At 39.6% G+C, this 27,246-nt stretch overlaps 1 protein-coding gene and 1 pseudogene across 1 annotated transcript; one reads left to right on the top strand and one right to left on the bottom strand.

The window, feature by feature from the left end:
* The window catches only part of LOC132234517 (adhesion G protein-coupled receptor E2-like), a 674,172-nt pseudogene that overhangs the window by 565,249 nt on the left and 81,677 nt on the right, over nt 1–27,246 (top strand).
* LOC132234176 (olfactory receptor 7A10-like) lies at nt 19,291–20,211 on the bottom strand. Its single transcript, XM_059695219.1, has one exon. The coding sequence runs from the start codon at nt 20,209–20,211 to the stop codon at nt 19,291–19,293; it is 921 nt and encodes a 306-aa protein (XP_059551202.1).

A 27,246-nucleotide genomic window follows, 5' to 3' on the forward strand; every position in this document is an offset into this window, starting at 1 on the left:
AGCTCAGCTGGTCCCTGAGAGATGAGGGAGCAAAATCTTCTTTGGATTCTAGTAGCTTTTCAACCCTAATTACACCCCCTTGAGGCCAAGCAAAAATAACAAAGGAGAAAAAATAAATTTCTCCAAAAGACAGAGGTAGTTACAAATATATGAACCTTACAGATTGACTACTCCAAATGAAAAATTACCAAAACATAAGCCAATAGCTCACAAAAGGAAATATACAAAAACAATACAGGTTGAATATTTATAGCATCAAGCAGTAGAAGACAAGTTTTTCCTGTGCCCCTTCTATATTTATTTCACCAGTTGGTTTTTATATGGTTGATGGCAGATGAGACAAGCCCCTTTCTCACTTTTCCTATGTGGCATCATTGTTTTTCTTGGACATTCAGTTTTGAACCCATTTTTGACAAATAATGGGAGCAGGCTAATTCTGTCTCATCCAACATGCAAAGTCCTCCCAGGAAAGGATCAATAAATCCTGCACACGCTATGAGAAGATATCCTTCTACACTGAGTAACTTTCTTCATATGATTTATGCCTGAACACATTGTCATACAAACATTCATTTCATCATACTCTGACTTCACCATCACAGTGCCAGATCTAGAAAAGCAGGGCTTCACCTGTTTTGTTCACCTTTGTATTTTCACAACTGTTTGTGAATATATGTGCACCTATATAGGCAAACCTTTAAGTAAATGTGAAGTTATGAAATGAAGGCATGACAGGGAGAATGAAACCTGGCTAAACAGAGTGATTTTAAACCAAATGATATCAATTAAAGAAAATTGAGTGGAGCATCAAAAATTAATGGAAGCAAGATGGAAAAACAACAATAATTTATTGATACCAACATGGATTAGTAATTAAATTTGCAATGGCATAGACATAGAAGATAATCTATAATGTTTCTAGAAATTGTGGCAAATAGCAGGTGCTCAGTTATTATTTGTTGAGTGAACAAGGAATTAGGACTCTGTATATAAGTACTTTGAACCCATGTATGGTTGCATTTCAATATATTTGGAAAGATTGAATTGCTGATTGAAAGTTGGGAAAAAAAAATATCATCTTGTAAGAAAATGAAGTTGAGCCCCTCAGTCATGTTACAAAAAACCAGATGTATTATTTACTCACTATAAGAGTAACCAATCTCTCTTAGGTTAACAAATAGAAAACTGCATATCAATGTTTATGTGTGGGCCAAACCATTGTAGTTATATCAAGAGACTCAGAAGTAATAAGACAGACATATTGAATTTTTAAAAAATGTAAAACTTTTCTTTGGCCAAAACACCCCCAAAATATCAATTGACAAATATTAATTTTTACTTATTTTACTTCTGTTTTAAATTTTTCACTGAATTTATTACATTGACATTGGTTAATAAAATTATATAGGTTTCAGGTGTACAATTCTATAATACATCTATGTATATTGTATTGTGTATTCAGCACCCCACCTCAAGTCTCCTTCTATCACCATTTATGCCCCTTTCACCCTCCTCAACCTCCCCCACCATAATATTTTATAAAAAAATTATTTGAAAAAAAATTATTTGAAAGGCTTATAATGAAAGAATAATCAGCATATTAAAATAATATTCAAATTAGCAAAACCATCAAACATATGAATGTTTGGTCAAATTCAGGAAAAGTCCAGAAGACAAGAAAAAAAAATTTTCATACCTCTTAGGTTGGGAAAAAACTAAAATGTCACATTGACTGGGGTTGGAACTTTCAAGCAGGTAGCAAAGGGGTACTCATTTTTCTTTTCTCACAGAACTGTAAAGTGTTACAACATTGGGAAACCAATCTGAAGACAACTATTACAATTACATATATTCTTTCAGTCATGGTTTCTCAGTCTCTGCACGATTGACATTCTGGGCCAGATCATTGCCTGTGGTGTGGTCTCTCCTGTGCATTCCAGGATGTTTAGAGCATCCCTGGTCTGTACGTTCACTTTCCATGTGACAGTGAAAAATGTCTCTGGATACTGCTGAATGTCCCCTGGGGGAACAATACTGCTGCTGGTGGAGAACCAGTGTTCTAATGTAACAATCTCAGAATATTTTTGTATAATTGTTACTAGAGGCCCGGTGCGTGAAATTCATGCATGGGGGGAAAGGGGTCCCTGCAGCCCAGCCTGTACCCTCTCCAATCCAGGACACCTCAGGGATGTCCAACTGCCAGTTTAGGCCCAATCCAGTTGATCACCCCACGCAGGCTGCTGTTCAGTTGTTTGGTCATCCCTCACTAACCCCCCTGCTGGCCTGGTCATCCCCAACTGTCCTCCCCACCGGCCTCATCACACGCAATTGCCCTCTTGCCAGCCTGGTCGCCCCGAACTTCATGCCCCCCCCAGCCTGGTTACGCCCAACTCTCCCCCCTCCCTGCCGGCAGACTTGTCGCCACACACAGCCTGCTGTTAAGTTGTTTGGTCTTCCCTCACTAACACCCCTGCTTGCCTGGTCGCCATACACAACCTGCTGTTCAGTCATTTGGTCATCCCTCACTACCCCCCGTCAGCCTTGTAGTCCCACGCAGCCTGTGTTTGGTCATCTGTCTGGTTGTTTCGGTTGTGATGGCCCCTGGCTTTTTATATATTAGGATAAAGCAATGAATTGAGAACGTATATGGAATAGCATAGCCACATCATAAAATATTATGTACACGTGGTAAAAATGAATTGGTATTACACTAGTTGAGTGGAGGGAAGACCATAAGATATTGTTAATAATAAGGAAGAGTGGACACAGAAAAAAGAGTGTACAACACATAAAGAGAATTTCTGATGGGAACAGATGCTATTTATGAATTTACATAAAAGCATATGAGTATGTATATGTGAATAACATAGGAAGAGAAGTTTTTTAAAAACTAAGATTTTATAGAAAACAGATTATCAGCAGGAATGAAATTAGGTTATGCACAGTGGCTATGAAACAATTGCATAAAAACAGTAAGTGAAAATCATATTAATCTATATAAAGATAGAAAACTATAATAACTTATCATCATGGACCACTAATTCAGATTAAATTTCCCCAAACTTGGAAATATAAGAATATTATAGAATGGCTTTTAAATTTGGGGGAAAGCAGTGTCTAAGTTATAATTTCTTCTTATATAAAGTTATTAGATTCAAATATGCTAATAGAAAGTAAAGCTAATTTTTAGTTTAAAACAAAGGAGAATGCCTTCCAGAGGACAGTAGAACATGATGCAAATTTTGGAAATAGAGGTTATGGCATAAGGCCAAGAGGAACAATAAGGGATAATGGAGATGTAAAACAAGTTGGCTATATGGATGTAGGGTGATTTATTAGCACTAAGTACACAGAAGCACATTCACTTTTATTTTTGATTAGAGTAAGAATTTACAAGTGAAAAGTATACAAGTAACAGCTGAATTTTTTTTTCAGTAAGAAAAGTGAAAAATAAGAGGAAAGTGAGAGAAAACAATATGACTGAGTGGTAGATTTGAGCCCACACTATTAATAAACACTCACAATTCCCCACATATACACACATGAAGTTACTCAATGACAACAAATTTGGTAGAAAAGACTACAATTGCTTATTTAGAAGAATACAATAAAAAACTCGAATGAAAATACTCTGGCCCCACTGCACAAATGCCAGGACTTGTACAGATAATTTACAATAGACAAAACAAATGAATAATTACACACAAATGTATTCACGTCACAGGTAATGAAGTAATTTAGCATACCTCTTTTTACTTATCAAATAAATTCTACTTCATGTGGATTAAATAACCAGACTGAAAGAAGACAGTGTGAAATGTACACCTCATGAACTACTGTTGCAAGTTAATATTTACGAGAAATATACTGAATCTGGATTTTTCTCTTCAATATGGGAATGTAGTGGAATAGACCCCACGATAAAAATAAAGAATCGTCCTCACTTTACAGGACATCACTCCATAGCTAGCACTCTATTTTCCTACTCCCTTTAGTTACAAAACTCATTGTATAGGTTCCACTTTTACTTACAATACTTGATGTCTACCATTGCTGCCTCTAATTGGGCTTCCATCTGTTAATTGTCAACAATTCACCATGTGTTGCTGAGTTTAATGTTCACTTCTCCCTTCAGCATCATAAACTAATCATTAATTAGTTAATCAGACAAATAACCATAGGCTGATGGCTATCAAGACAACTCAGGTAAATGTTCTTAGTTTGGATGCTCTCTGACCCTTTCTTGTAGTACCTGCCAGATCTTTGGACTCACCTGATTGGGAAATCTTAGGGGACAGCCTTTGTGTGAAATTCCAACTTCCTTGATGGTTGATGAAGGAGACTGAAGCTCTCTGCCCAGACAAGACAGCAGGAAGGAGGCAAGCACAGGTGTCCTAGACAAATTTAGGATTCCAAAAGCTACAACCAGATCCCATCCAGCCCAAGGTCACACACACTGAGAGACTGAAGATTAAGAGATATTTACAGCTCCCTATGTGTGCTAATTAGGTACATTGCTGTCTTGTTATTTCAACCTCTAATCACATGATTTCCCTGTGGGTTGAGACAGAACGGAGTGTTTTCCTGGAGATTCTGTGTTCCCATAAGACAAGTTTAAAAGTCAAGGGAATACCAGTTTTTTTACTAATTCTTCCTTACAAAATCGATTGGTTTTCAGGGGACTAACATCTCAGCAACTTATCCCAACCCTGATTTAAAATTTTTCCAAATTTAAGACTGAGAATCTAGCCTGGATTAGAAAACTTAAATATCAATATACTGACTTGTTGTTGGAACATAGGCCCTGATATCTACATAAAATTCTATTTTTATTTTCTACAAGGGGGTAACCTAAGTTACTTTGATATAAACTTTGTGTGTTACACACTGGGCTTCATGACACATTAGCCAAAAACAATTTGGCATTTCGACCTTATATCACAAATGAAGAGCTGTCATTAAGTCCCTCACTATGAAATATTTGTTAATCATCAGAAACATATATTTTTTGCACTCGAATGTAATTTTGGAATAGGAAAGTAAATAGACTCTTCCTTGTAGCCTCCAGAAGAAACCTAGCCCTGCTAACATCTTGGTATTAGCCAACTAAGACCTATTTCCTGTTTCTGGCCTCAGGAATTGTAAGAGCATAAACATGTTTGTTTTAAATCACTCATGATATTTTTACACTAGCATTAAAAATTGAATACAGACATTTATCCAATGAAATTTTGGGGGGGAAAAATGAAATTAAAGTCTCAATTCATTGCCCGTGGGTAAAGGCATTTTGAGTTGTAATCCTTCTTGGGTAGAAGAAATTTATAATCAGTTTGGAGATGTTCAGGCTCTTTAGCTGGTAGAGCATTTCTTATTAAATAAATATAAATGTGCTTCAGATTTTAATTCTTTTGATGCATTACCACATGAAAGGTAATTCATCATTTAAGTTCATGTCTACTATATACTTTAAACCTTCATATCTAAATTTCTATATATTTTCAATTCTATGCTCTTCAACTTTCCATGTTTACTTTATACATAAAATATCCTATCTAATAATAGACAAACATGGTAATTGACTGTACCTTCGCTATGCCTCCCATTGGCTAATCAGCGCAATATGCAAATTAACTGCCAACAAAGATGGCGGCTAATTTGCATACTACAGGCAGGAGAGGACAACATGCGCCTCCAGTGCTCAGCCATCCAGGGCAGGCTGCCCCTGGAAGACCCAGAAGCTGGGCTCCTCACTGTCCGGGACCCAATCTAGCCCTGGGAGGTGAGGCAGCCCAGCCCCGGAAGACCCAGAAGCCAGGCAAAGTGAGCTCAGCATCCAGCTTGGCTGTGTGGAGGGAGGGGAGGGGAGGGGCCTTGGGCCAGAGACCACAGCAAAGGACCCTGGGCTCGCAGTGACCTGAGCCTAGCATCCGGGCGAAGGAGGGGAGGGGAAGGGCCTCCGGCCAGAGTCCGTGCCCTGTCCGGGCAAAGGGAGGGGAAATGAGGGGCCTTGGGCTAGAGTCCACAATGTGCAGCGACAGAAGCCCAACATCTGCTCCCAGGCCGGGCGGAGGAAAGGGAGGGCAGGGGTCTTGGGCCAAAGTCTGCAGAGAGGAAAACTGGGCTCGCGGAGTCCGCCTCCAGGGATGTCCAGCGTCCACGCCCCAGCTGGGTGGAGGGAGGGGAGGGGAGGGGCCTCGGGCTGGAATCTGTGGTGAGGGATGCTGGGCTTCCAGAGTCCGCCTCCAGGGATGCCCAGCGTCCGCGCCCCAGCCGGTGGAGGGAGGGAAGGTTAGGGGCCTTGAACTGGAGTCTGCGGCAAGGAACACTGAGCTTATAGCGACGTGAGCCCAGTGTTTGCACTCTGGCTGGGTGGAGGAAAGGGACGGCAGGGGCTTTGGGCCAGAGTCCACGGCGAGGAACACTGTGCTCACTGTGATGCAAGGCAGCGTCCACACCGAAGGAAGGGAGGGGGGGGGGCTCGGGCCAGAGTCCCTGGTGAGAGATGCTGGCATCATTGCAGGCCCGGCTATGGGCCCCCCCCCCCATGCACGAATTTTGTGCATCAGGCCTCTAGTCATATATAATAAAAGCCTAATATGCAAATAGACCAGTTGCTATGATGCATGGTGACCACCACGGGGCAGACACTCAATCCAGGAGCTGCCCCCTGGTGTTCAGGTCACTCCCACAAGGAGAGTGCTGCTCAGCCCAAAGCCAGGCTCACAGCTGGCGAGCACAGCAGTGGTGGCAGGAGCCTCTCCCACCACCGCTGCAGGCAGGCGGTAAGGAGTGAGGGATCCCAGACTGCGAGAGCCCCAGACTGCAAGAGGGATGTCTGACTGCTGGCTTAGGCCTGATCCCCGTCCCAAGGGGGCAGGGGGACATCCCCCAAGGGGTCCTGGACTGAAAGAGGGCACAGGCTGGGTTGAGGAACCCCCCCTCCCCCCAGTACACGCTTTTCGTGCACCAGGCCTCTAGTATATTTAGTAATTACATTAAGGAGCCATTAAAGTTCATTGTGCACTTTCTTAACTTATACACAAATTGAAACATGATGTATATACTGTAATTTTTGTATGGCTTGTATTCATCAAATTATACATTTTAATCATGTTCAGTTTATAGTATGTAATTCTACTTCAATAAATTATTTAGAAGGTAAAAAGTCTAGGACAGCCGTGGGCAAACTACGGCCCGCGGGCCGGATCCGGCCCGTTTAAAATGAATAAAACTAAAAAAAAAAAAAAAAGACCGTACCCTTTTATGTAATGATGTTTACTTTGAATTTATATTAGTTCACACAAACACTCCATCCATGCTTTTGTTCCGGCCCTCCGGTCCAGTTTAAGAACCCATTGTGGCCCTCGAGTCAAAAAGATTGCCCAACCCTGGTCTAGGATCTAGAGCTGAGATAGCTGATTCATACTGAGAAATGGCAGGCGGTATCTCCTACATCAAAACAAAAAGGTACTGGACAGTAAAAGAAACTATCAACAAAATGGAAAGTGAGCCTACTGTATGCGAGAACATATTTGGCAATGATGCATCTGATAAGGGGTTAATATCCAAAATATATGAAGAACATATGTAGCTTAACAAAATGAATACAATCCAACTAAAAAATGGGCAAAGAGGGAGAATCCAAGATGGCGACCGACAGAATGGCAGTGAGGGAGAGAGTGTGAGTGATGGAGAGAGTGAAAGAGGTGTGTGTGGACGTATGTGGTGTGTGTGTGTGTGTGTGTGTGTGTGTGTGTGTAAGTGAGGGACAGTTGTATTCCACAGGACTTTGGGGGGCTGGCAGACCAGGCTCCCCTAGCCAGGCAGCCTCTGCTAATGCTGCAATCTCTCCTGGGGCAGCCGGCTCTGCCACAGAGACCATGCCATCTTTAAGGGGAGAGCTGCTGAGACTAGGAGCCCAGCCTAATCTCCACCTGGGGAGCCCTTGGATGCCACCTGGGACTCTACAGCCACACCAGCCAGAGACCTGCTGCCGTGGCTCTGAACCCATGAACAATGATATTCCAGCCTCTGGGGCCATGGGCTCCTAAAAAGTTTGTTTTGGTGAAGGGAAGGGGGACACAAAATGGTGGAATGAATAGGTGGATGTGTCCTGCTCCTTCTCACGGAGCACATAGAAGAAACAACTAAATCTAATAACATTCAACCAGAATTGGAGAATTAAACACAGCTGGTGAGGGAATCTGCAGCTGGAAAGGATAGAGGACCCCTGGAGAATGGTAAGATTGGGGATCTGGGCTGGAGAGAGAGACACCTGACTGCCAGGACGAGAGGGTCAGAAGGAAACTGCGCTGCACCAAGTCTGTCCCTTGGGGACATGCTTAACACTCAACTGTGGAAAGGTGTCTAAAGGGCTGCTGGAAGCCAGGGAATCTAGATCTAAGTTCACAGCTGTTGGGAGGCTGTGCCCAGAAAGGCAGCCTGAAGTTTGGCACTGGCCATGCAGTTCAGGGGCGGGGTGGGGAGGCGGGGGAAAGAGATACATGCAGCAACGTGATTGTTCTGTCTTTATATTTTCCTTGCTTTTACTTGCTAAACCCAGTTCATAGGATCCTTCAATTACAAACACTCATTGAGGCTGTGGTGCAGGTGCAGGTTCAGTTTTGTGGAGGACAGGGAACAAGACAGGGAGAGGTGATAAGTAATCCATCTCTGGGACACTCCTGTCCCTCCAACCCTAAACAGACATTTTTCTCCTGAAAGCCAGCCCTTCCTAGCATTGCAGCTGCACCCAGCCTTGAGCTCTGCAGGGAAACAAGGAATCTGAATACCCCCAGGGAGCCCTCAAGGTCTGGGTAGAGGGGCCATTTGGTCCTGCAAACTAATACAGTAACACCCCCACCTAGAGCCTGTGTCAGAAATAGACACTTCTGTAAATACACCTAAAAGCAGGCAGACAATCAAAGTGGGCAGATTGGTCCCACCTGCCTGAAACCAAGGCTGTGGAGACAGACACAGGGAAGCGGTGGATCGCTGGGAACTTCAACAAGGTGCTGGTTATCTAACAGGAAACTGAGAAGTGGCAGACAGAACAGTAGAGAGGGGTCTTAAACCAGCCTCCCTGGGATATTAAAACTCAGCTGAAGAGAATGACACTTCACTACTTCACTTTTTTATTTTTTATCTTCTACTTAAGAAAGAAAATGGAAAAACATTTTTTTGTTATTTTATTTATTTATTAACTTTTTTTGGATTAGTGTTTTTTTTTTTCATTCTATTTTTATTTTTTATCATTATTTTACTTTATCTCATTTTTTTCCTTTTTGCCAACCTTTTCTTCCTCCCTTCTCCCTTTTTCATCTTATTTCTCTTCTCCTTTTCCTGCTTTAGTTTTTCTCTCCCCTTTCTTTTAGCTCTTGTTAAAAATTGATCTTCTTTATCTGCTTTATTGGTGCATTACTATAATAGTAGTGTCAGTTGGCTTACTCATATATCTAATTTTCTATTCCCTGTTCAAAGTCCATGCACCATTCTCTTTTCTCTTTCTTCTCTAGCCACTTTTTTAATACTTTTGTTTTTCCTCTCCTCTCTTGCTCGCTTCTTCTCCTAATTGCTTAATTAGAACCACTCAACAATTTCAAGCCTATTTACTCTCTACTCTATTCTCCTTTTCCAAACATAGATGAATATACAGCTACATAGATTAAAGAAAGGAAAAAAATTTGTTTTTCATTATTTTAAATTTTTATTATTTATTTATTTGAGGTTTTTTTTGTTTTTGTTTTTGTTTTACTTTTTTTCTTATCCACTCATTCTCTTTCTCCCTCCTCTCTATTGAATGGTGGCCACTCCCCCATTCATTCAAGTCCTTAACCTTACTTTCTGAAAATAACCTCTCCCTCTTCAGATTGTTTCCCCCCTTTTTTCTGTGAGTTTCCTGTTTGCATTTTTTGGTTTATTTATTTATTTTGTGGAGTATTCTCCACATAGATGCATATTTTTCTCCCCTTACTTTTTCTTCTTTTTCTTTTCTCTCTTACCTTGTTTTTCCTTTTCTCAATATCATTTTTGTGCTCTTTTCTCTGCCCTAATTCTCTTTTCTCTGGTGTTCAACTTTATTTGGGCTTATTGGTATCATGAATACATTCATGTTTTGTGTGCCCTCTCTGTTATGTCTTCTTGAGTTGTATTTTGTGCCTTTAAGTCAACACGGTAGAGAGTGAGCTACATAAAAAGGCACCCTGAGAAGAGTGAAAATGGGGAGACAAAGAAACAGCACCCATACAAAAGAATAGGAGTAATCACTGGAAAAGGAAATAAATGAAATGAAAGAAAGCAATTTTTCAGAGAAAGAATTCAGGGCAATGGTCATAAGGACACTTAAAAGGATGGAAGACAAATTCAACAACATGTGTAAGAATCAAGAGGAAATGAAGAAGAACCAAGAAGAAAAGAAGAATGACATCACTGTAATAAAGAGCACAATAGAAAGCATCAACAGTAGACTAGAAGAAGCTGAGGACCACAACAGTGAGCTAGAATACAAGGAAGGATAAAATACCCAAGCAGAGTAGCAACTGGGAAAAAAAAAAACTTAAAAAATAGGAGGAGAGCCTAAGGAAGCTTTGGGACAACATGAAATGAAACAACATATCCATAATAGGCGTGCCAGATGGAGAGGAAACTGAACAAGTGATAGAAAACCTGTTTGAAGAAATAATGACAGAAAAATTCCCTGATATTGGGAAGAAAAAACTCACACAAGCCTAAGAAGCTCAGAGTCCCAAACAAGATGAACCCTAAAAGACCGACACCAAGACACATTAAAATTATATTGCCAAACACCTGATAGTAAGAATTTTCTTTTCTTTTTTTTTTATTATTAGTTATGTGTCCTCATCCCCCCCATTAACCCCCAACCTCCCCTCCCCCCTGCCCCGCACACTCATGCTCCCATCCCCCTGTTGTCCATGTCCATTGGTTTGGCTTATATACATGTATACAAGTCCTTCGTTTGATCTCTTCCCCTTACCCCCGCCCTCCCCTACTTTCCTTCTGGGGATTGATAGCCTGATCACTGTTTCTCAGTCTTTGGATCTGTCCCGTTTCATCAGTCTATGTTGTTCTCTATAATCCACAAATGAGTGAGATCATGTGGTATTTATCTTTCTCTGACTGGCTTATTTCACTTAGCATAATGCTCTCCAGTTTCATCCTTGCTGTTGCAAAAAGCAAAAGTTCCTTTATTTTATCGCAGCATAGTATTCCATTGTGTATATGTACCAGTTTTCTAATCCACTCATCTGCTGATGGGCACTTAGGCTGTTTCCAAATCTTAGCTATGGTGAATTGTGCTGCTATGAATATAGAGGTGCATATATCCTTTCTGATTGGTGTTTCTGGTTTCTTGGGATATATTCCTAGAAGTGGGGTCACTGGGTCAAATGGGAGTTCCATTTGTAGTATTTTGAGGAAACTTCATACTGTTCTCCACAGTGGCTGCACCAGTCTGCACTCCCACCAGCAGTGCAGAAGGGTTCCTTTTCTCCACATCCTCTCCAACACTTGCTGTTTGTTGATTTGTTGATGATAGCCATTCTGACAGGTGTGAGATGATAACGCATTGTCGTTTTGATTTGCATCTCTCCTATAATTAGTGACTTTGAGCATGTTTTCATATGTCTTTTGGCCTTCTGTATGTCCTCTTTCAAAAGTGTATATCTAGGTCCATTGCCCATTTTTTATTGGATTATCTTCCTTTTGTTAAGTTTCATGAGATCCCTGTAAATGTTGGAAATTAAACCCTTATCGGTGGTATCATTGGCAAATATGTTCTCCCATGTAGTGGGTCTTCTTGTTGTTTTGTTGATGTTTTCCTTTGCTGTGCAAAAGCTTTTTATTTTGATGTAGTCCCATTTGTTTATTTTCTCTTTAGTTTCCATTGCCCTAGGAGCATTATCAGAGAAGAAATTCCTTCGGCATATGTTTTCAATTTCGCTGCCTGTGGATTCCTCTAGTATTTTTATGGTTTCCCATCTTATGTTTAAGTCTTTTATCCATTTTGAGTTTATTTTTGTGTATGGTGTGAGTTGGTGGTCTAGTTTCATCTTTTTGCATGTATCTGTCCAATTTTCCCAACACCATTTATTGAAGAGACTGTCTTGACTCCATTGTATGCTCTTGCCTCCTTTGTCAAATATTAATTGAAACTCCAACCTCCTGGATGGGTGATGATGGAGACTGAAGCTCTCTGCTCAGATAAGATAGCAGGAAGCAGGCAAGCACAGGTCTCCTAGACAAACTCAGGATTCCAAAAGCAACAACAGGTCCCATCCAGCCCAAGGTCACACACGCTGAGAGACTGGAGATGAGGAGATATTTACAGCCCCCATGTCTGCTCATTAGGTACATTTCTGTCTTGTTACTCCCACTTCTAATCACCTGATTTCCCTGTGGGTCTGGGTAGAAGGGAATGTTTTCCTGGAGATTCTGTTCCCAAAAGACCAGCTTAGGATTCAAGTGAGTCCAGTTTTTACTAGTTCTTCCTTATAACATTTGTTGGGTTTCAAAGGACTAACATCCCATCACCTTATCCCAATCCTGATTTAAAATTTTTCCGAATTTAGGACTGAGGGTGTAGTATGGATTAGAAAACTTGAATCTCCAAATATTGACTTGTGATAGGGACATAGCCCCTAATAGCTACAGAAAATGGCTATTTTTCTTTCAACAAGGAGGAGAAATAAGTTTCTTTGATATAAACTTTGGGTGTTACACACTGGGCTTCATGACACATTAGCCACAAGAATTTGGCATTTCAACTTATATCACAAGTTAAGAGCTGTCATTTAGACCCTCACTATGAAATATTTGTTAGTTATAAGAAACATATTTAGATTATTTTACACTCTCATCTAAGCTTGGAGTAGGAAAGTAAATAGACTTTTCCCTGTAGCCTCCAGAAGAATCCTAGCCCTGCAAACATCTTGATATTAGCCCACTGAGACCTATTTACTGTTTCTGACCTCAGGAATTGTAAGAGTATGAATGTGTTTGTTTTAAATCTCTCAGATGGTAATTTCACATTAGCATTAAAAAGTGCATACACATTTATCCAATGAAATTTTCTTCAATAAACTGAGATCAAGTGTCTCAGTTCATTCATTTAGCCTCCCCTGGGTGAAGGCCTTTTGAGTTGTAATTCCCCCTTAAGTGAAAAAAAAATGTAATAAGTTTGGAGATAGTCCTCCACTTTAGGGGGTAGAGAATTTCTTATTGCATAAATGTAAATGTGCTCCAGATTTTGATGCCTTTGAGGCATTAACAGAGGAAAAGTAATTCATCATTTAAGTTCATGTCTACCATTTACTTTAAATCTTCATGTCTAAATTTCTACATCTTTTAAGTTTATGTTAATTCAAAAATTCATTATTTTCTTTTCTATCCTCTTCAAACCTCTCTTAAGTTTTCTTTCAACATAAAATATGTGATTATAAATGAATCTGTGTTTGTTTATATATAAGTGGGTGGGTTCGTTTGAAATAAAAATGTATATGAATATATATATATATATATGTATATATATATATATATATATACACATACACACACACACACACACACACACATGTTTCCTTGGAACATTTTATTTGGGCTCAATTAAATTTGTCCATATATCTCATTTATTGCTTGCAACATTCACCATGGGGATAGTAAACATAACTTCAGAAATTTCACTAGCTAAGAGTTTCTGGCAGGCCAACACCCTGCCAGGAAGAGCAGGATAAATCCCTGAGAATAAGGTCTGAGGTATACAGATACTCTGATCAGGCAAGACACTGCAGGGCCTTAAAGATGACCTTCCCAGAGGAAGGTAAGTACATCATGCAGACCGGCCTTCCTTTGGAAGGTACAGGATAGGAGAACCCCAAGCCACCTAAGTTAACTCTTTACTGCACAGGACTAAATAGTGGACCAGGAATGCATATTTAAAGAGTCCATGCTAAAGCTAAAGCTGGAATGAAGAGGGTGTTTCCCTGATCCAGACTTCAGATGAGACTGGAGCCCCAACCAAAACCTGGACAGCAGCCTGTGAAAGACCCTGAAGGAGGAGCCATGCAGATGTCCAGGGTGAGAGAGTTCCAGGCAGAGGGAACAGCAGGTGCAAGGGTTCTGAGGTGGGACTGAGCTTCTAAGAAGAAAAGGAAGGCCAAGACAGGATGAAGGAAGAAGGTGATATCAGAAGGCCCATTTGGAGCAAAGTTAGAATGCCTTATGGACAGGATGACACCACATGTGGGGCCTGAACACCTGAGCTGGTGGTGATACCATACATACGAAGGGGGAAATCAGTGAGCAGACCTCAAGACAGTCCTCATGATTTCTACCTCCTGGTACCGATGTGTAATGCCCTCTTCTTGAGTGCTGACAAGGCCTCATGACTCACTTCTAACAGTAGGGCAAGATTAAGGTGGTGAGATGTCACTTTTAATATTTGGTTACAGAAGACTGAGATTTCCATCTTGTTCCCAAGGTCTCTCGTTCTCCCCTTCTCTCTTTTTTTTCTCTCCACTCCCTTTACCTCTCTTCTCATTCTCCCTCTGTCTGTTGCCATGTCTCCTGTTGTCTGTTGTTCTGGTGAAACCAACTGTCACATTGTGAGTTGCCCTGTGAAAAGACCCATGTGGTGAGGAGCTGAGAGCTGCCTACTTAACAGCCAGTGAGGAACTGAGTCCTGCCAATAACACTTGAGTAGACTTGGGAATGGACCCTTCCCTCATCAATCACTCAGCTGACACTGTGGCCCATTAGAGACTCTCTGAAGCAAAGAAAGCAGAGAAGCCATACCTCATTCCTCACTTACAAAAACTATCAGATCATAACTGTGTGCTGTTATTTTAAGCCCTTACATTTGGGACCACTTGTTGCACAGCAATAGATCACTAACACAACAGATTTGGCCAGAGATTAGGAGGTGAAACTGGAGGTACAGAGTTTGCAAGTTTGAAATACAACTGTAATAGACATATGCCTTGGACTGGCTTTTCCTGACTGCAGAGCTTGAGACAAGGATTGAGTGAAGGCATTTTATTATAAAGGGATCTTAGAAAGCCTGAGTAGAAAAGAAGAGTCATGAAATAGGGAGGTGTAGATAGCAAATACTGACAGTTTGAATGAGCACATTTCTATGGTGGGCACCTGGGGCTTAGTCCCTCCAGGGACCTCTGAGAGAGTATGTAGGACACTCCGTTGAGGAGTGAGGGAGCTGGGGTACTGACCCAACAAAAGTGATGGAGGGTCATTCCCAGGGATGCTAACTCCCTATCAATTCTGACCTGGGGCCACAGGGACCACAAAAAGCCCCCAGGCAGAGCATCTTGGGTGTTCACCAGAGCAGGGACTATGGTGAGACAAATGAGGAGCAAAGATTGATTGTTCCCTGGGCCTCTGTTCTACAATGTCTCAATACATTGCTGTGACAGACCCCATCTTAATTTAACATTTTGCTATTTTTTGATCATCATGAATGTTTAGCATTAATTTTCATTTTATCAAAATGCTGCATTCAAATAATAGTCATCTCAACTATTGAGTTCTTTGGTGACCCCTTACATTTTGCTCCTGTGGCAAGTGCCTTACTTCTCATCATAGTCCCAAATCTGGGTTTCACAGATGAGGGCATCAGCACACACCAGAGAGAACTCAAGTGTCAGCTACCACACCTGAGTCCAGATGGGCTTAGTTCTGCTCTAGTAACAAGCAAACCCCAAATCTCAGGGCTTTAAAGCATCAGGGATTTTCCTTCCTACCTGGCTACCTTCTGGGCAAATGTACTTAGTGCCATTAAGTACATTCACATGCAACATCACCACATTTTCCCAGAACTTTCTTATCTGCACAACGTGGAACGTGGTCCCCATCCTCCTCCCCAACCCCATGACACCCACAATTCTACTTTTGTCTCTATGAGTTTGAGTCCCCTAAAGACCTCATAAAAATGGAGTCATATGGTATTTGTCCTTTTATGACTGGTTAATTTCACTCAGCATAATGTATTCAAGGGTCATCCATGTTGTTGCAGGTGTGAGAACTTCCTTTTATTAAAAAATTTAAGTAGTAAAAACACATAATAATATTTTCCATTTCAAGCATTTTCAGTGTGCAGTTCAGTAGTGTTAAGTACATTCACATTGTTATGCAAATATCTCCCAAGCCTTTTTTCATATTCCAAAATTGAAACTCTATACCCACTAAACACTAACACCTGAATCCCTCTCCTCCCACACCTGGCAACAACCATTCCATTTTCTATTTCTATGAATTTGACAACATTTTTTTTATTTGTAAATATATTTTATATAATTTAAGAGAAGAAAGGAGAGGAAGAGAGAGAGAGAAAAACATCAATGATGAGAGAGAATCATAGATTGGCTGCCTCCTGCACATACTCCATTGCAAATTAAGCCCACAGTCCAGGTATGTGCCTTGACCAGAAATTGAACCATGAGCTCCTGGTTCATAGGTTGATGCTCAACCATTGAGCCACACTGGCCTGGCTGGATTTGACTACTTTAGATATGTCATATAAGTGAAACCATGCAGTAGCTGTCTTTTTGTGACTGGCATCTCTCACTGAGCATAAGGTCAGCAACACTCTCTCCTCTTTCAAATACCTATTTCTCTGTTGTATGTGCAATTCAAATGTCATCTCCTTCCATCAGGATCTTGACACCCCACAAATACAAGTATCATATTGGAAATCATTCTGAATATGTTAAGAGCAGCTCAATGAAAAGAAAAGCAATCAATCTACAGGAGGGTGCCATAAAAGATGGTTATCAAAAAAAAGAACAGTTCTCTAACTCTGTTAATCAATGAGTTAAGTCCCTGGACTCAAAATATCTTGAAGGAAAAAGTTCTAATTTTCTCAGCCTAGCAATGGTAAGTGGGAGACAAGTGGCAGAGTGGGGATGTTTACATTTGGAAGGGCTTGACCCTCTAGTGTAGGATTTCCACATCTGCTCATTAAATATGTATTTACTCTCACTTTCTACTCTAAGATCACTCAGCTGTTGAGGGCAGATGTAGAAATAAAACTTTACTGAAGTAAAATTGACACAAATGGTAGACTCAATGCAGAGATGGCCCCAATTCTTTATCTGCTTTCATGTCTTTGGCAATGTGACTGTGAGTTCCAGAGGAGTAGTCTTTTTCTCCACCTTTGAATCTGGGCTGGACTTAGGATTTTTCAGTTGTTTTGGCCAATAGAATATGGTGGAAGTGACAGTTTGCGTTACCAGGCCTTGGTGCATTTCCACTGCTCTCACTCAGAACCCTGGCTGAGCCATGTGAACAAACCCAGGGGGGGCCTTCCAGAGAAGGAAAAGACATGCGGACAGAGCTCATTTATTCCAGCCAAGCACTCCCCCCCGCCCCCGCCAGATCAGTCACCATAGCTGAGCCCCTAATACATTAGAAAGGTCAGCAGAGACACCCCAGCTGACCCATAGCTGACTGCCGACTCATGATGAGACCAGCAGAGGTCAGAACACTACCCCACTACACAAACCCATTGGCAAATAAAGGAATTATATTAAACTATTTGCTTTTAGGATGGCTTGTTATATAGCAATAGTGGATTGGTATTATAATCAAAGCATAAAGAATTGAGGGAAATTATAATAATCTGCTACTTCTTACTTTTGGCATTTGTGCTGATTTTTGAGGACAGCACTCACAATCATACTGTAATTCCAATACATTTTAGATAAAAGTGACTCCATTGAGGTTCCCTTCCAGGCAGTCAAGACATGTTTGTGCAAGAAAATCTGCACATAACTGGGCAGGATTCATCCTTTGACATAAAGATTGAAGATATTGCCCTCACCGCTTTGCCTCAGTATACAGAGCATGGTCCTGGGGAATGAAAGGTCCCATGTTTCATTCCAGTCAAGTAATGCCCATGTTTTGGGCTCAATCCCCAGTAGGGGAGTGCAGGAGGCATCCAATTAATGATTCTCTCTCATTATTGATGTTTCTCTCTTACCCTCTCCCTTCCTCTCTGAACTCAATAAAAATATATATTTTTTAAAAGATTGAAGATATTCCCAAGCATAAAGATACTTATTGTGTGATAGTGAGATTGTTCAGTCACTTTCCATTTGGTGTATTTGAAAAAATATATAGAAAAGGGGAGATAGTGAATTTAGAACACTAGTAAGAATGACATTAGTAGGGAGCACATTTAAATCTTTCAAGGAGCCCTGGCCTGTATGGCTCAGTTGGTTGAGCATCATCCCATGCACAGAAAGGTGGCTGGTTCTATTCCCCCAAGAGGGCACATTTCCAGATTGTGGATTGGATTCCTGATTTTTATGTGTATAGGAGACAACTGATCAATATTTCTCTCTCATATGGGTGTTTCTCTCTTCTTCTTCTCCTTCTCCTTCTCCTTCTCCTTCTCCTTCTCCTTCTCCTTCTCCTTCTCCTTCTCCTTCTCCTTCTCCTTCTCCTTCTCCTTCTCCTTCTTTCCTTCTCTCTCTCTCCTGCTCACTTTTTAAAAATTATATAAACAGAAAGTTTTATAGCAAAAACAGTGAGATAGTTCAGAAAGAAATCATAAAATATTCCACGTAATCTTTCACCCCAAAGAAAAAGGAGCCTTACACATGGACAGCATATTCCACACTTTATTAAGTACACAAATGCTATGAAAATCAGTTTTGTACACTAAAATATTGTACTGCTCTCATTGCTTCATCACATTTAAGGTCATCTCTGACTCTAACCATATTAGAGTGTATTTCATTGTACATTCTTCTTGGAAACGTGTTTTATAGTCAATTGTTGCCAGTGGTTATGGTAGGCATGTGGACATACAGCTGAATAATAGAATGAAAAGATAAAACCAGGAGACCAGCTATAAAACATACCAGCATGTTAAAGTCTCCATTATCAAGAAGAGCAGCAAAGGCAGTGCTATAGAAAATAATGATGAAAAAAAAAGTGGAAACTGTGGTCTCAGATTTTCCTCTACAATAAAATTATGTAAATGACCTTAATATCTGAGTATAATTTTGTCCATAAAGGTAGTATAATTCATGACTATTCTTTCAGGAAAACAATAGAAAAATTACATGGATTGAAATATGTCATAAGATAATAAATGATGCTAAAGTAATTCATGTTAATCTATGAGATAACTATGAATTTCCAATTATGTCTAGTCCAAAGATTGGCTTTATTTGTGTCAGAACTTCTGGCCCTGAGAATATGCACCCTGCATTCCTGGGCAATTCTTCAGCCTAGTACAGTTGGCCCTTGAAGAGCTTACCTGCCAAGGAATCTTTGCAGGGCCCCTTTTATGTCCTTGTTCCTGAGACTGTAGATGAAGGGGTTCAGCATGGGTGTGACCACGGTGTACATCACTGAGGCTGTTGCACTTGAGTGTGAGCTCTGGGCAGCAGAGCTGAGGTAAACACCTAGGACTGTACCATAAAATAAGGAAACAACTGAGAGGTGAGAGGCACAGGTAGAAAATGCTCTATACTTCCCATGAGCCGAAGGGATCCCACATATGGAGGAAATGATCTTTGAGTAAGAGTAAAGAATCCCAGCAAGGGAACCACCACATAGCAGCCCAGCTGAAAAATACATTATAATGTTGTTAAGCAAGGTATCAGAACAGGCAAGTTGGACCACCTGATTGAATTCACAGAAAAAGTGCGGGATTTCCAAGTCTGAGCAGAAGCGCAGACTCAACACCATTAAGCTTTCTAATAAGGAATTCAGGACACTCATGATCCAGGACAGCAGAACCAGCAGTCCACAGAGCCGGGGGTTCATGATGACCATGTAGTGCAGGGGGTGGCAGATGGCCACATACCTGTCATAGGCCATCACAGTTAGAAGGAAGATGTCCGAACCTCCAAAGAGTAGGAAAAAATACATCTGTGTGATGCAGCCTTCATAGGTGATGACTTTGCTCTGTGTCTGGATGTTGATCAGCATCTTTGGGACGGTGGTGGAGGTGAAACAGATGTCTACCAAGGACAGGTTGGAGAGGAAGAAGTACATGGGTGTGTGGAGGTGGGAGTCTGAGCTGACAGCCAGAATGATGAGCAGGTTTCCAAACACAGTGATCAGGTACATGGACAGGAAAAGCCCAAATATGAGGGGCTGTAGCTCCAGTGCCTGTGAAAGTCCCAGGAGAAGAAATTCTGAAATTTGTGTGCCATTGCCTGGTTCCATGTGTCAGAGGTGACTATCAGAAAATAGAAGAAATGAATAATGAAATGTCACATTATTAAGCATTTGTACCTGAGAATAAAAAACACATTTATGTTTTAGAATCAGGAAAATAATTTCCATTTTTGGTGTGTGATTTGTTCCTCGTTATGGTATCTCCATTGTCATTAGAATTTCCTTTTACATCAACCTGTTCTTCAAACATAATGTATATTGCTGTTTTACTGGGGATATCTTTCATGCATTTGTGGAATATATATTGACTATAGACCATGTTCTGGGCACTGTTCAGAGTACGGGATGCTGAAAAATAAAGTCTCTACAAACTAATGATGAAGAAAGGATATTATCAAATTAAAAAATAATAAAATATATCCAATAGTGCAGCTTCTAAAACAAAAAGTAAATCACATTAAATGGAGAAAGTGGATACAGGGTGCTGTCTTTCTTAGTGTTTAGCCACAACAGGCCAACAGACAACACTTAACAGATACCTCAATGAAAACTAAGTGGGAGACAGGGGGGGAAGTATTTGCCAGGTAGAAAGTGCAGCCAGTGCAAAGGCCCTAAGGAAGAAGATTGTTTAGAAAATCAGGGCTCAAAGGAGCCAGTGTCAAGGGGAATGAGCACGGCAGAGCAGGATCAGAGATGGTGTCAGAGGATATTAAGAAACAAGGTGGCCTGCTTGTTGCTCTTATAACTTCAAGTCATGGAGAGTGCCTTGTGCACACTATGAAAATCTTGCACTTATTAATCTGGTTGCAAAAGCATCTTGTGAATTGAAAAAGGATCTTATCCTTAGTATCTCCTGATAATAGAGTCACCTTGGAATATATCAGTCCAGGCACCCCTGCTCTGAGGACTGCTCTCACTTTACAAGGCACACACACACACACACACACACACACACACACACACCACACACACTGAAGAACACCATGAACTCTTCATCTGTGTTATTTCCATGTCCTTCTCCCTCCCACACTATGTAGACTATGAGAAGATACAAGTCAAGGTATCCAGATCAAGTAACTTTTCCAAAAAGAATTTAGAAATAGTTTTTAGATATTCTTATAGTAAGCCTTCTATGAATGAATAAGCTTGGAGTTTCATATTGCTATGCACATTTTCTGTCCTGTAGTTAAAAACAATATATACAGTACTCTACATGAACATAGAGGGAGATAGAGCAATAAAATGGATATTAAGAAGAAGAGAGATCAAATTAGCTAAGGTAATCCCTAAGAGACAGTGAGTAAGAAAAATCTTCTTTGGATTCTGGAACATTTCCAACCCTAATTATACACCCTTTAAAGCCAAGCAAAACTAATAAAGAAGAAAAATTAATTTGACTAAAAAACAAAGGCAGAACCCATGGACACAGATAGTAGGGGAGGGAGAGCATGTGCTGGGGGAGGGGCGGAATGACCAGGGAGAGGTCAATGGGAGGCCTATGTAATACTTTAAACAATAAAGAATTAAATAAAAAAATACAATATATTTATAGATATATGAAGTAACTATCCCAAGTGAAAACTGACCTAAAAATTTAACCAATAACTCACAAAAGAAAATATATAAAAGCAACACTGGTTGGATATTTTTGACCAATAAATTTTTATATGGTTGATGATAGATGAGAGAAGCCTTACTCACTTTTCTTATGTGGCATCTCTGCTTTTCTTGGATTTTGGGTTTGATCTCATGTTTTCACAAATCAATGGGCAAAGCTAATTCTGGTTGTGGTCTTCATCCAACATGCAAAGGCCTCCCAGGACATATCAATAAGTCCTGCACATGCTATGATGATCCATACTGCTACACTGAGTAACTTTCTTCATATGATTTATGCCTGAACACATTGTCATGCAAACATTTATTTCATTGTACTCTGACTTCACCATCACACTGCCAAATCCAGACAAGCAGGGCTTCACCTGTTTTGTTCACCTTTGTATTTTCACAAATGTTTGTGAATATATGCGCACTTATATAGGAACACCTTTAAGTAAATGTGAAGTTATCAAATGAAAGGCATGACAGAGAGAATGAAACCTGGTTAAACAGGGTGAATTGGAAGCAACTGTATTAAAGAAAATTGAGTAGGGTATCAAAAACTAACCAAAGCAAGATGTAATAAATAGCAATAATTTAGGGTTACCAACATGAATTAGTAGTCAAATTGGCAGTGGCATAGACATAGAAGATAATCTATAATGTTTCTAGAAATTGTGACAAACAGCAAATTCTCCATGGTTATTTGTTGAGTGAATCAGGAATTAGGTCCAGTTTATAAGCACATTGAATATATGATAAGGTTGCATTTCAGTATTTGGAAACATTGAATTGTTGAATAAAAACTGAAAAAATATCAACCTGGAAATAAATGAACTTGTTCTCCTACCTCAGTCACATCATAAAAAAATCCGAGGGATTGCTTACTCACTGAAAAGTGTAACCAGTTCAGGTGAAATGATGGAAAACTGCATATTAATATGTGTGTGTGGGCAAAACCATTGTAATTAAATCAGCAGACTTAGAAATAATGAGACAGACATATTTAACTAAATCAAATGTAAAACATTTTTATGGCCAAAATATCCCCCAAAGTCAATTGAAAAATAATAATTTATATTTATATTAATTGTTAAGTTTTAATTCCATAGAATTTATTGGGGTACCATTGGTTAACAAAATTACATAGTATTCAAGTGTACATTACTGTAATACGTCATATGTATATGTGTTCATCATCCCTAGTCAAGTCTCCTCCCATCACTGTTTATCTCCCTGTTTACCTCCTCTACCTCCCCCACCATAATAATGTTTAGAAATCATTTAAAAGGCTGCTAATGAAAGAATAATAGGTATATAAAATGACATTCAAATTAACAAGACCATCAAATATATGAATCTTTGATCAAACTCAGAAAAAGTTCAGAAAACAATAAAAAATTCACATCTCTCAGCCTGGGGAAAGCCTTCAAAAGGTGTCACATTGACCGTGATTGGAACTTTTAAACAGGTAGCAAAGGAGTAGTCTATTTTCTTTTCTGGCAGAACAGTAAAGTGTTACAACATTGAGAAACAAATCTGAAGACGCTCTAAATATTACAAGTACATATATTCTTTAAGTCATGGTTTCTCAGTCTCTGCACTATTGACATTCTGGGCCAGATCATTGTCTGTGGTGTGGTCTCTCCTGTGCATCCCTGGACTCTACCTACACTTTCCATGTGACGGACAGAAATGTCTCTGAACATTGCTGAATGTCCCCTGGGGAACAACACTGCCTCTCTTTGATAACCAGAATTTTAATGTAACAACCTCAGAATATTTTTGTATAATTGTTATAGTAGCAATGAATTGAGAAAGTATATGGAAGGCTTTCAAGTGTGAATAACAGTCATATCATAAAATATTATGTGCACATAGTAATCATGACTTGGCATCGCATTAGTTGATTGGAGGAAAGGTTATAAGGTATTGTTGAGTAATAAGGAAGAGTGGGCACATAGAAAAAAAAGAATGTACAATACATAAAGAGAATTTCTGATGGGCACAGGATGATATGTATGCATCTGTACGAATGCATATGAGTGTATATGTATGAATAACCCAAAAGAAAATTTTTTTAAGGTTAAGAATTTATGGAATACAGATTATCAAAGGAATAAAATTAAGTTAAGTATAGTAATTACAAAAGAACTATATTAAACAAAATTAAGTGAGAATCAAATTAATCTTTATAAAGACAGTTAATAACAATAACATCAACATGGGCCACCAATTCCAACTTAAATTTCCAATAACTTTGAAATAAAAGAATATTATAGAATGGCTTTTTAAAAAATATATATTTTATTGATTTCTTTACAGAGAGGAAGGGAGAGGGATAGTTAGAAAAATCGATGAGAGAGAAACATTGATCAGCTGCCTCCTGCACATCCCCTGCTGGGGATGTGCCCACAACCAAGGTACATGCCCTTGACTGGAATCGAACCTGGGACACTTCAGTCCACAGGCTGACGCTCTAACTACTGAGAAAAACCTGCCAGGGCTAGAATGTCTTTTTAAAAATATATTTCAGAGAGGAAAGAAGAGAGAGAGAGATAGAAACATAAATGATGAGAGATAGTCATTGACTGGCTGCCCTCCACAACCTACCAATGGGGACCAAGCCTGCATTCCAGGAGCAATGCTGTCTGGGCTAGAATGGATTTTAAATTTGGAAGAAAGCAGTATATAAGTTATAGTTTCTTCTTATTTGAAGATATTGGATTCTATTATGCTAATGAGGGTAAAGTTAATCTTTAGTAAATAAAAAAGAGAATGCCTTCCAGAGGATCATAGAAGATGATGCCTGTTTTGTAAATACAGCTAACAACAAAAGGCCAAAAAGAACAAAAAGGAGAAGATGAAGATGTGAAACAAGTTGGCAATGTGTGTAGGGTTATTTATTAGCACTGCATACACAGAAGACCATTCACTTTCCTTTTTCTGAAAGAAAGGATTCACAAGTGAAAAGTATAAAAGTAAGAGCTGAATCTTTTCATTAAGAAAAGTAAGAATTGGGGGGCGTCATTCGGGGGACAAGGAGATATATGTAAAACTTTAGACAATAAAAAAAGAAAAGTAAAAATTGAAGAGCAAAGGAGAGAATACAATATGACTGATGACAGATTTGAGCCCACGCTATTAATAAACACTCACAATTGCCCACATATACACACATGAAGGTACTCAATGACAAACTACAAAGTGGGTGAAAGAAACAACCAATTCCTTATTTAGAAGAATGCAATCAAAAACAGGAATAAAGACAAGCTAACCCCACTACACTAACATCAGGATATTACAGACGACTTACAAGAGAGAAAACAAATGAATAACTAACCCACAAATATATTGAGATCACAGGTGATGAGGTAATTGAAAAGTTTAACTATTTAGCATACCCCTTGATACTTATCAAATATATTCTTTTTCATGGAAATTGAATACCAGAGTGAAAGAAGCTCCTGTGGAATGTATGTCTTATGAACTACAGTTGTAAGGTAATATTTCAAGAAACATATTGGACCTGGATCTTTCTCATCAATGGAAATGTAGTTGAATACACACCATGCTAAAAATAAAGAACTGCCCTCATTTGACTGGACATCCCTCCATACCTACTGCTCTATTTTCCTACTCCCTTTAGTTGCAAAACTCACTGTACACATTCTACTTTTACTTGAATTACTTTATGCTTCAGTTTACCACCTCTAATTGGTCTTTCATCAGTTAAATATCAGCAATTAGTTCAATGTTCACTTCTTCTTTTAGCATCATAAATCAGTCATTAATTAGTTAATCAGGCAAACAGACAACCATAGGCTGGTGCCTGTCAAGAGACCTCAGGTACATGTGGTTGAATTTGACTCTCTCTGACCCTTCCCTGTAGTACCTACTGGACCTCTGGACTCACCTGATTGGGAACTCTGAGGAGAAGGTCTTCATGGGAAAGTCCAACCTCCTGGATGGTTGATATTGGAGACTGAAGCTCTCTGCCCAGACAAGACAGCAGGAAGGAGGCAAGCACAGGTCTCTCAGACAAACTCAGGATTCCAAAAGCAACAACCAGGTCCCATCCAGCCCAAGGTCACACATGCTGTAAGCCTAGAGATATTTGCAGCTCCCTATCTTGCTCATTAGGTGCATTTCTGTCTTGTTATTCCAACTTCTACGCACCTGATTTCCCTGTGGGTCTGGACAGAAGGGAATGTTTTCATGAAGATGCTGTGTTCTCAAAAGACCAGCTTAGAATTAAAGTGAGTCCAGTGTCTACTACTTCTTCCTTATAACATTTGTTGGGTTTCAGAGGACTAACATCCCAGCACCTTATCCCAACCCTGATTTAAAATTTTTCCAAATTAAAGACTGAGGATGTAGTATGGAATAGAAAACTTGAATCTCCAAATATTGACTTGTGGTAGGGATACAGGCCCTGATATCTACAGAAAATTGCTATTTTTCTTTTCAACAAGGGGGAGAACTAAGTTCCTTTGTTATAAATTTTGAGTGTTACTCACTGGGCTTCATGACACATTAGCCAAAAGAATTTTGCATTTCAACCTTATATCACAAGTTAAGAGCTGTCATTTAGTCCCTCACTGTGAAATATTTGTTAATTATAAGAAACATATTTAGATTTTTTTGCACTCTAATTTAAGCTTGGAATAGGAAAGTAAATAGACTCTTCCCTGTAGCCTCCAGGACAGCGGTTCTCAACCTGTGGGTCGCGACCCCTTTGGGGGTTGAATGATCCTTTCAAAGGGGTAGCCTAAGACCATCAGAAAACACATATATAATTACATATTGTTTTTGTGCTTAATCACCATGCTTTAATTATGTTCCATTTGTAACAATGAAATTGGGGGTCACCACAACATGAGCAACTGTATTAATGTGTCCCGGCATTAGGAAGGTTGAGAACCACTGCTCCAAGAGAAATGTAGCCCTGCAAACATCTTGATTCTAGCCCACTGAGATCCATTTCCTGTTTCGGTCATCAGGAACTGTAAGAGCATGACTGTGTTTGTTTTAAATCACTCAGGTGGTCATTTTACATTAGCATTAAAAAGTGAATACACCTTTATCCAATGAGTTTCTCTTCAGGAAGCTGAGATCAAGTGTCTCAAATCATTCATTTAGCCTCCCCTGGGTAAAGGAATTTTGAGTTGTAATCCCCCCTTAAGTAAATCAAATTTCTAAATCAGTTTGGAGATATTTGACCACTTTAGCTGGTAATTTGTTATTGCATAAATGTGAATGTGCTCCCAATTTTGGTGCCTTTGAGGCATTAACATAGGAAAAGTAATTCATCATTTAAGTTCATGTCTACCATTTACTTTAAATCTCCATGTATATATTTTTACATTTTTCATTTTGTGTTGATTCAAAAATTCATTCTTTTCATTTCTATCTTCTTTATTTTTATTATTATTTATTTAATTTTATTGGGGTGACATTAGTCATCATGAACATATAGGTTTC

Source organism: Myotis daubentonii, chromosome 5 (genome assembly GCF_963259705.1).
Source record: "Myotis daubentonii chromosome 5, mMyoDau2.1, whole genome shotgun sequence".
Lineage (NCBI taxonomy): Eukaryota > Metazoa > Chordata > Mammalia > Chiroptera > Vespertilionidae > Myotis > Myotis daubentonii.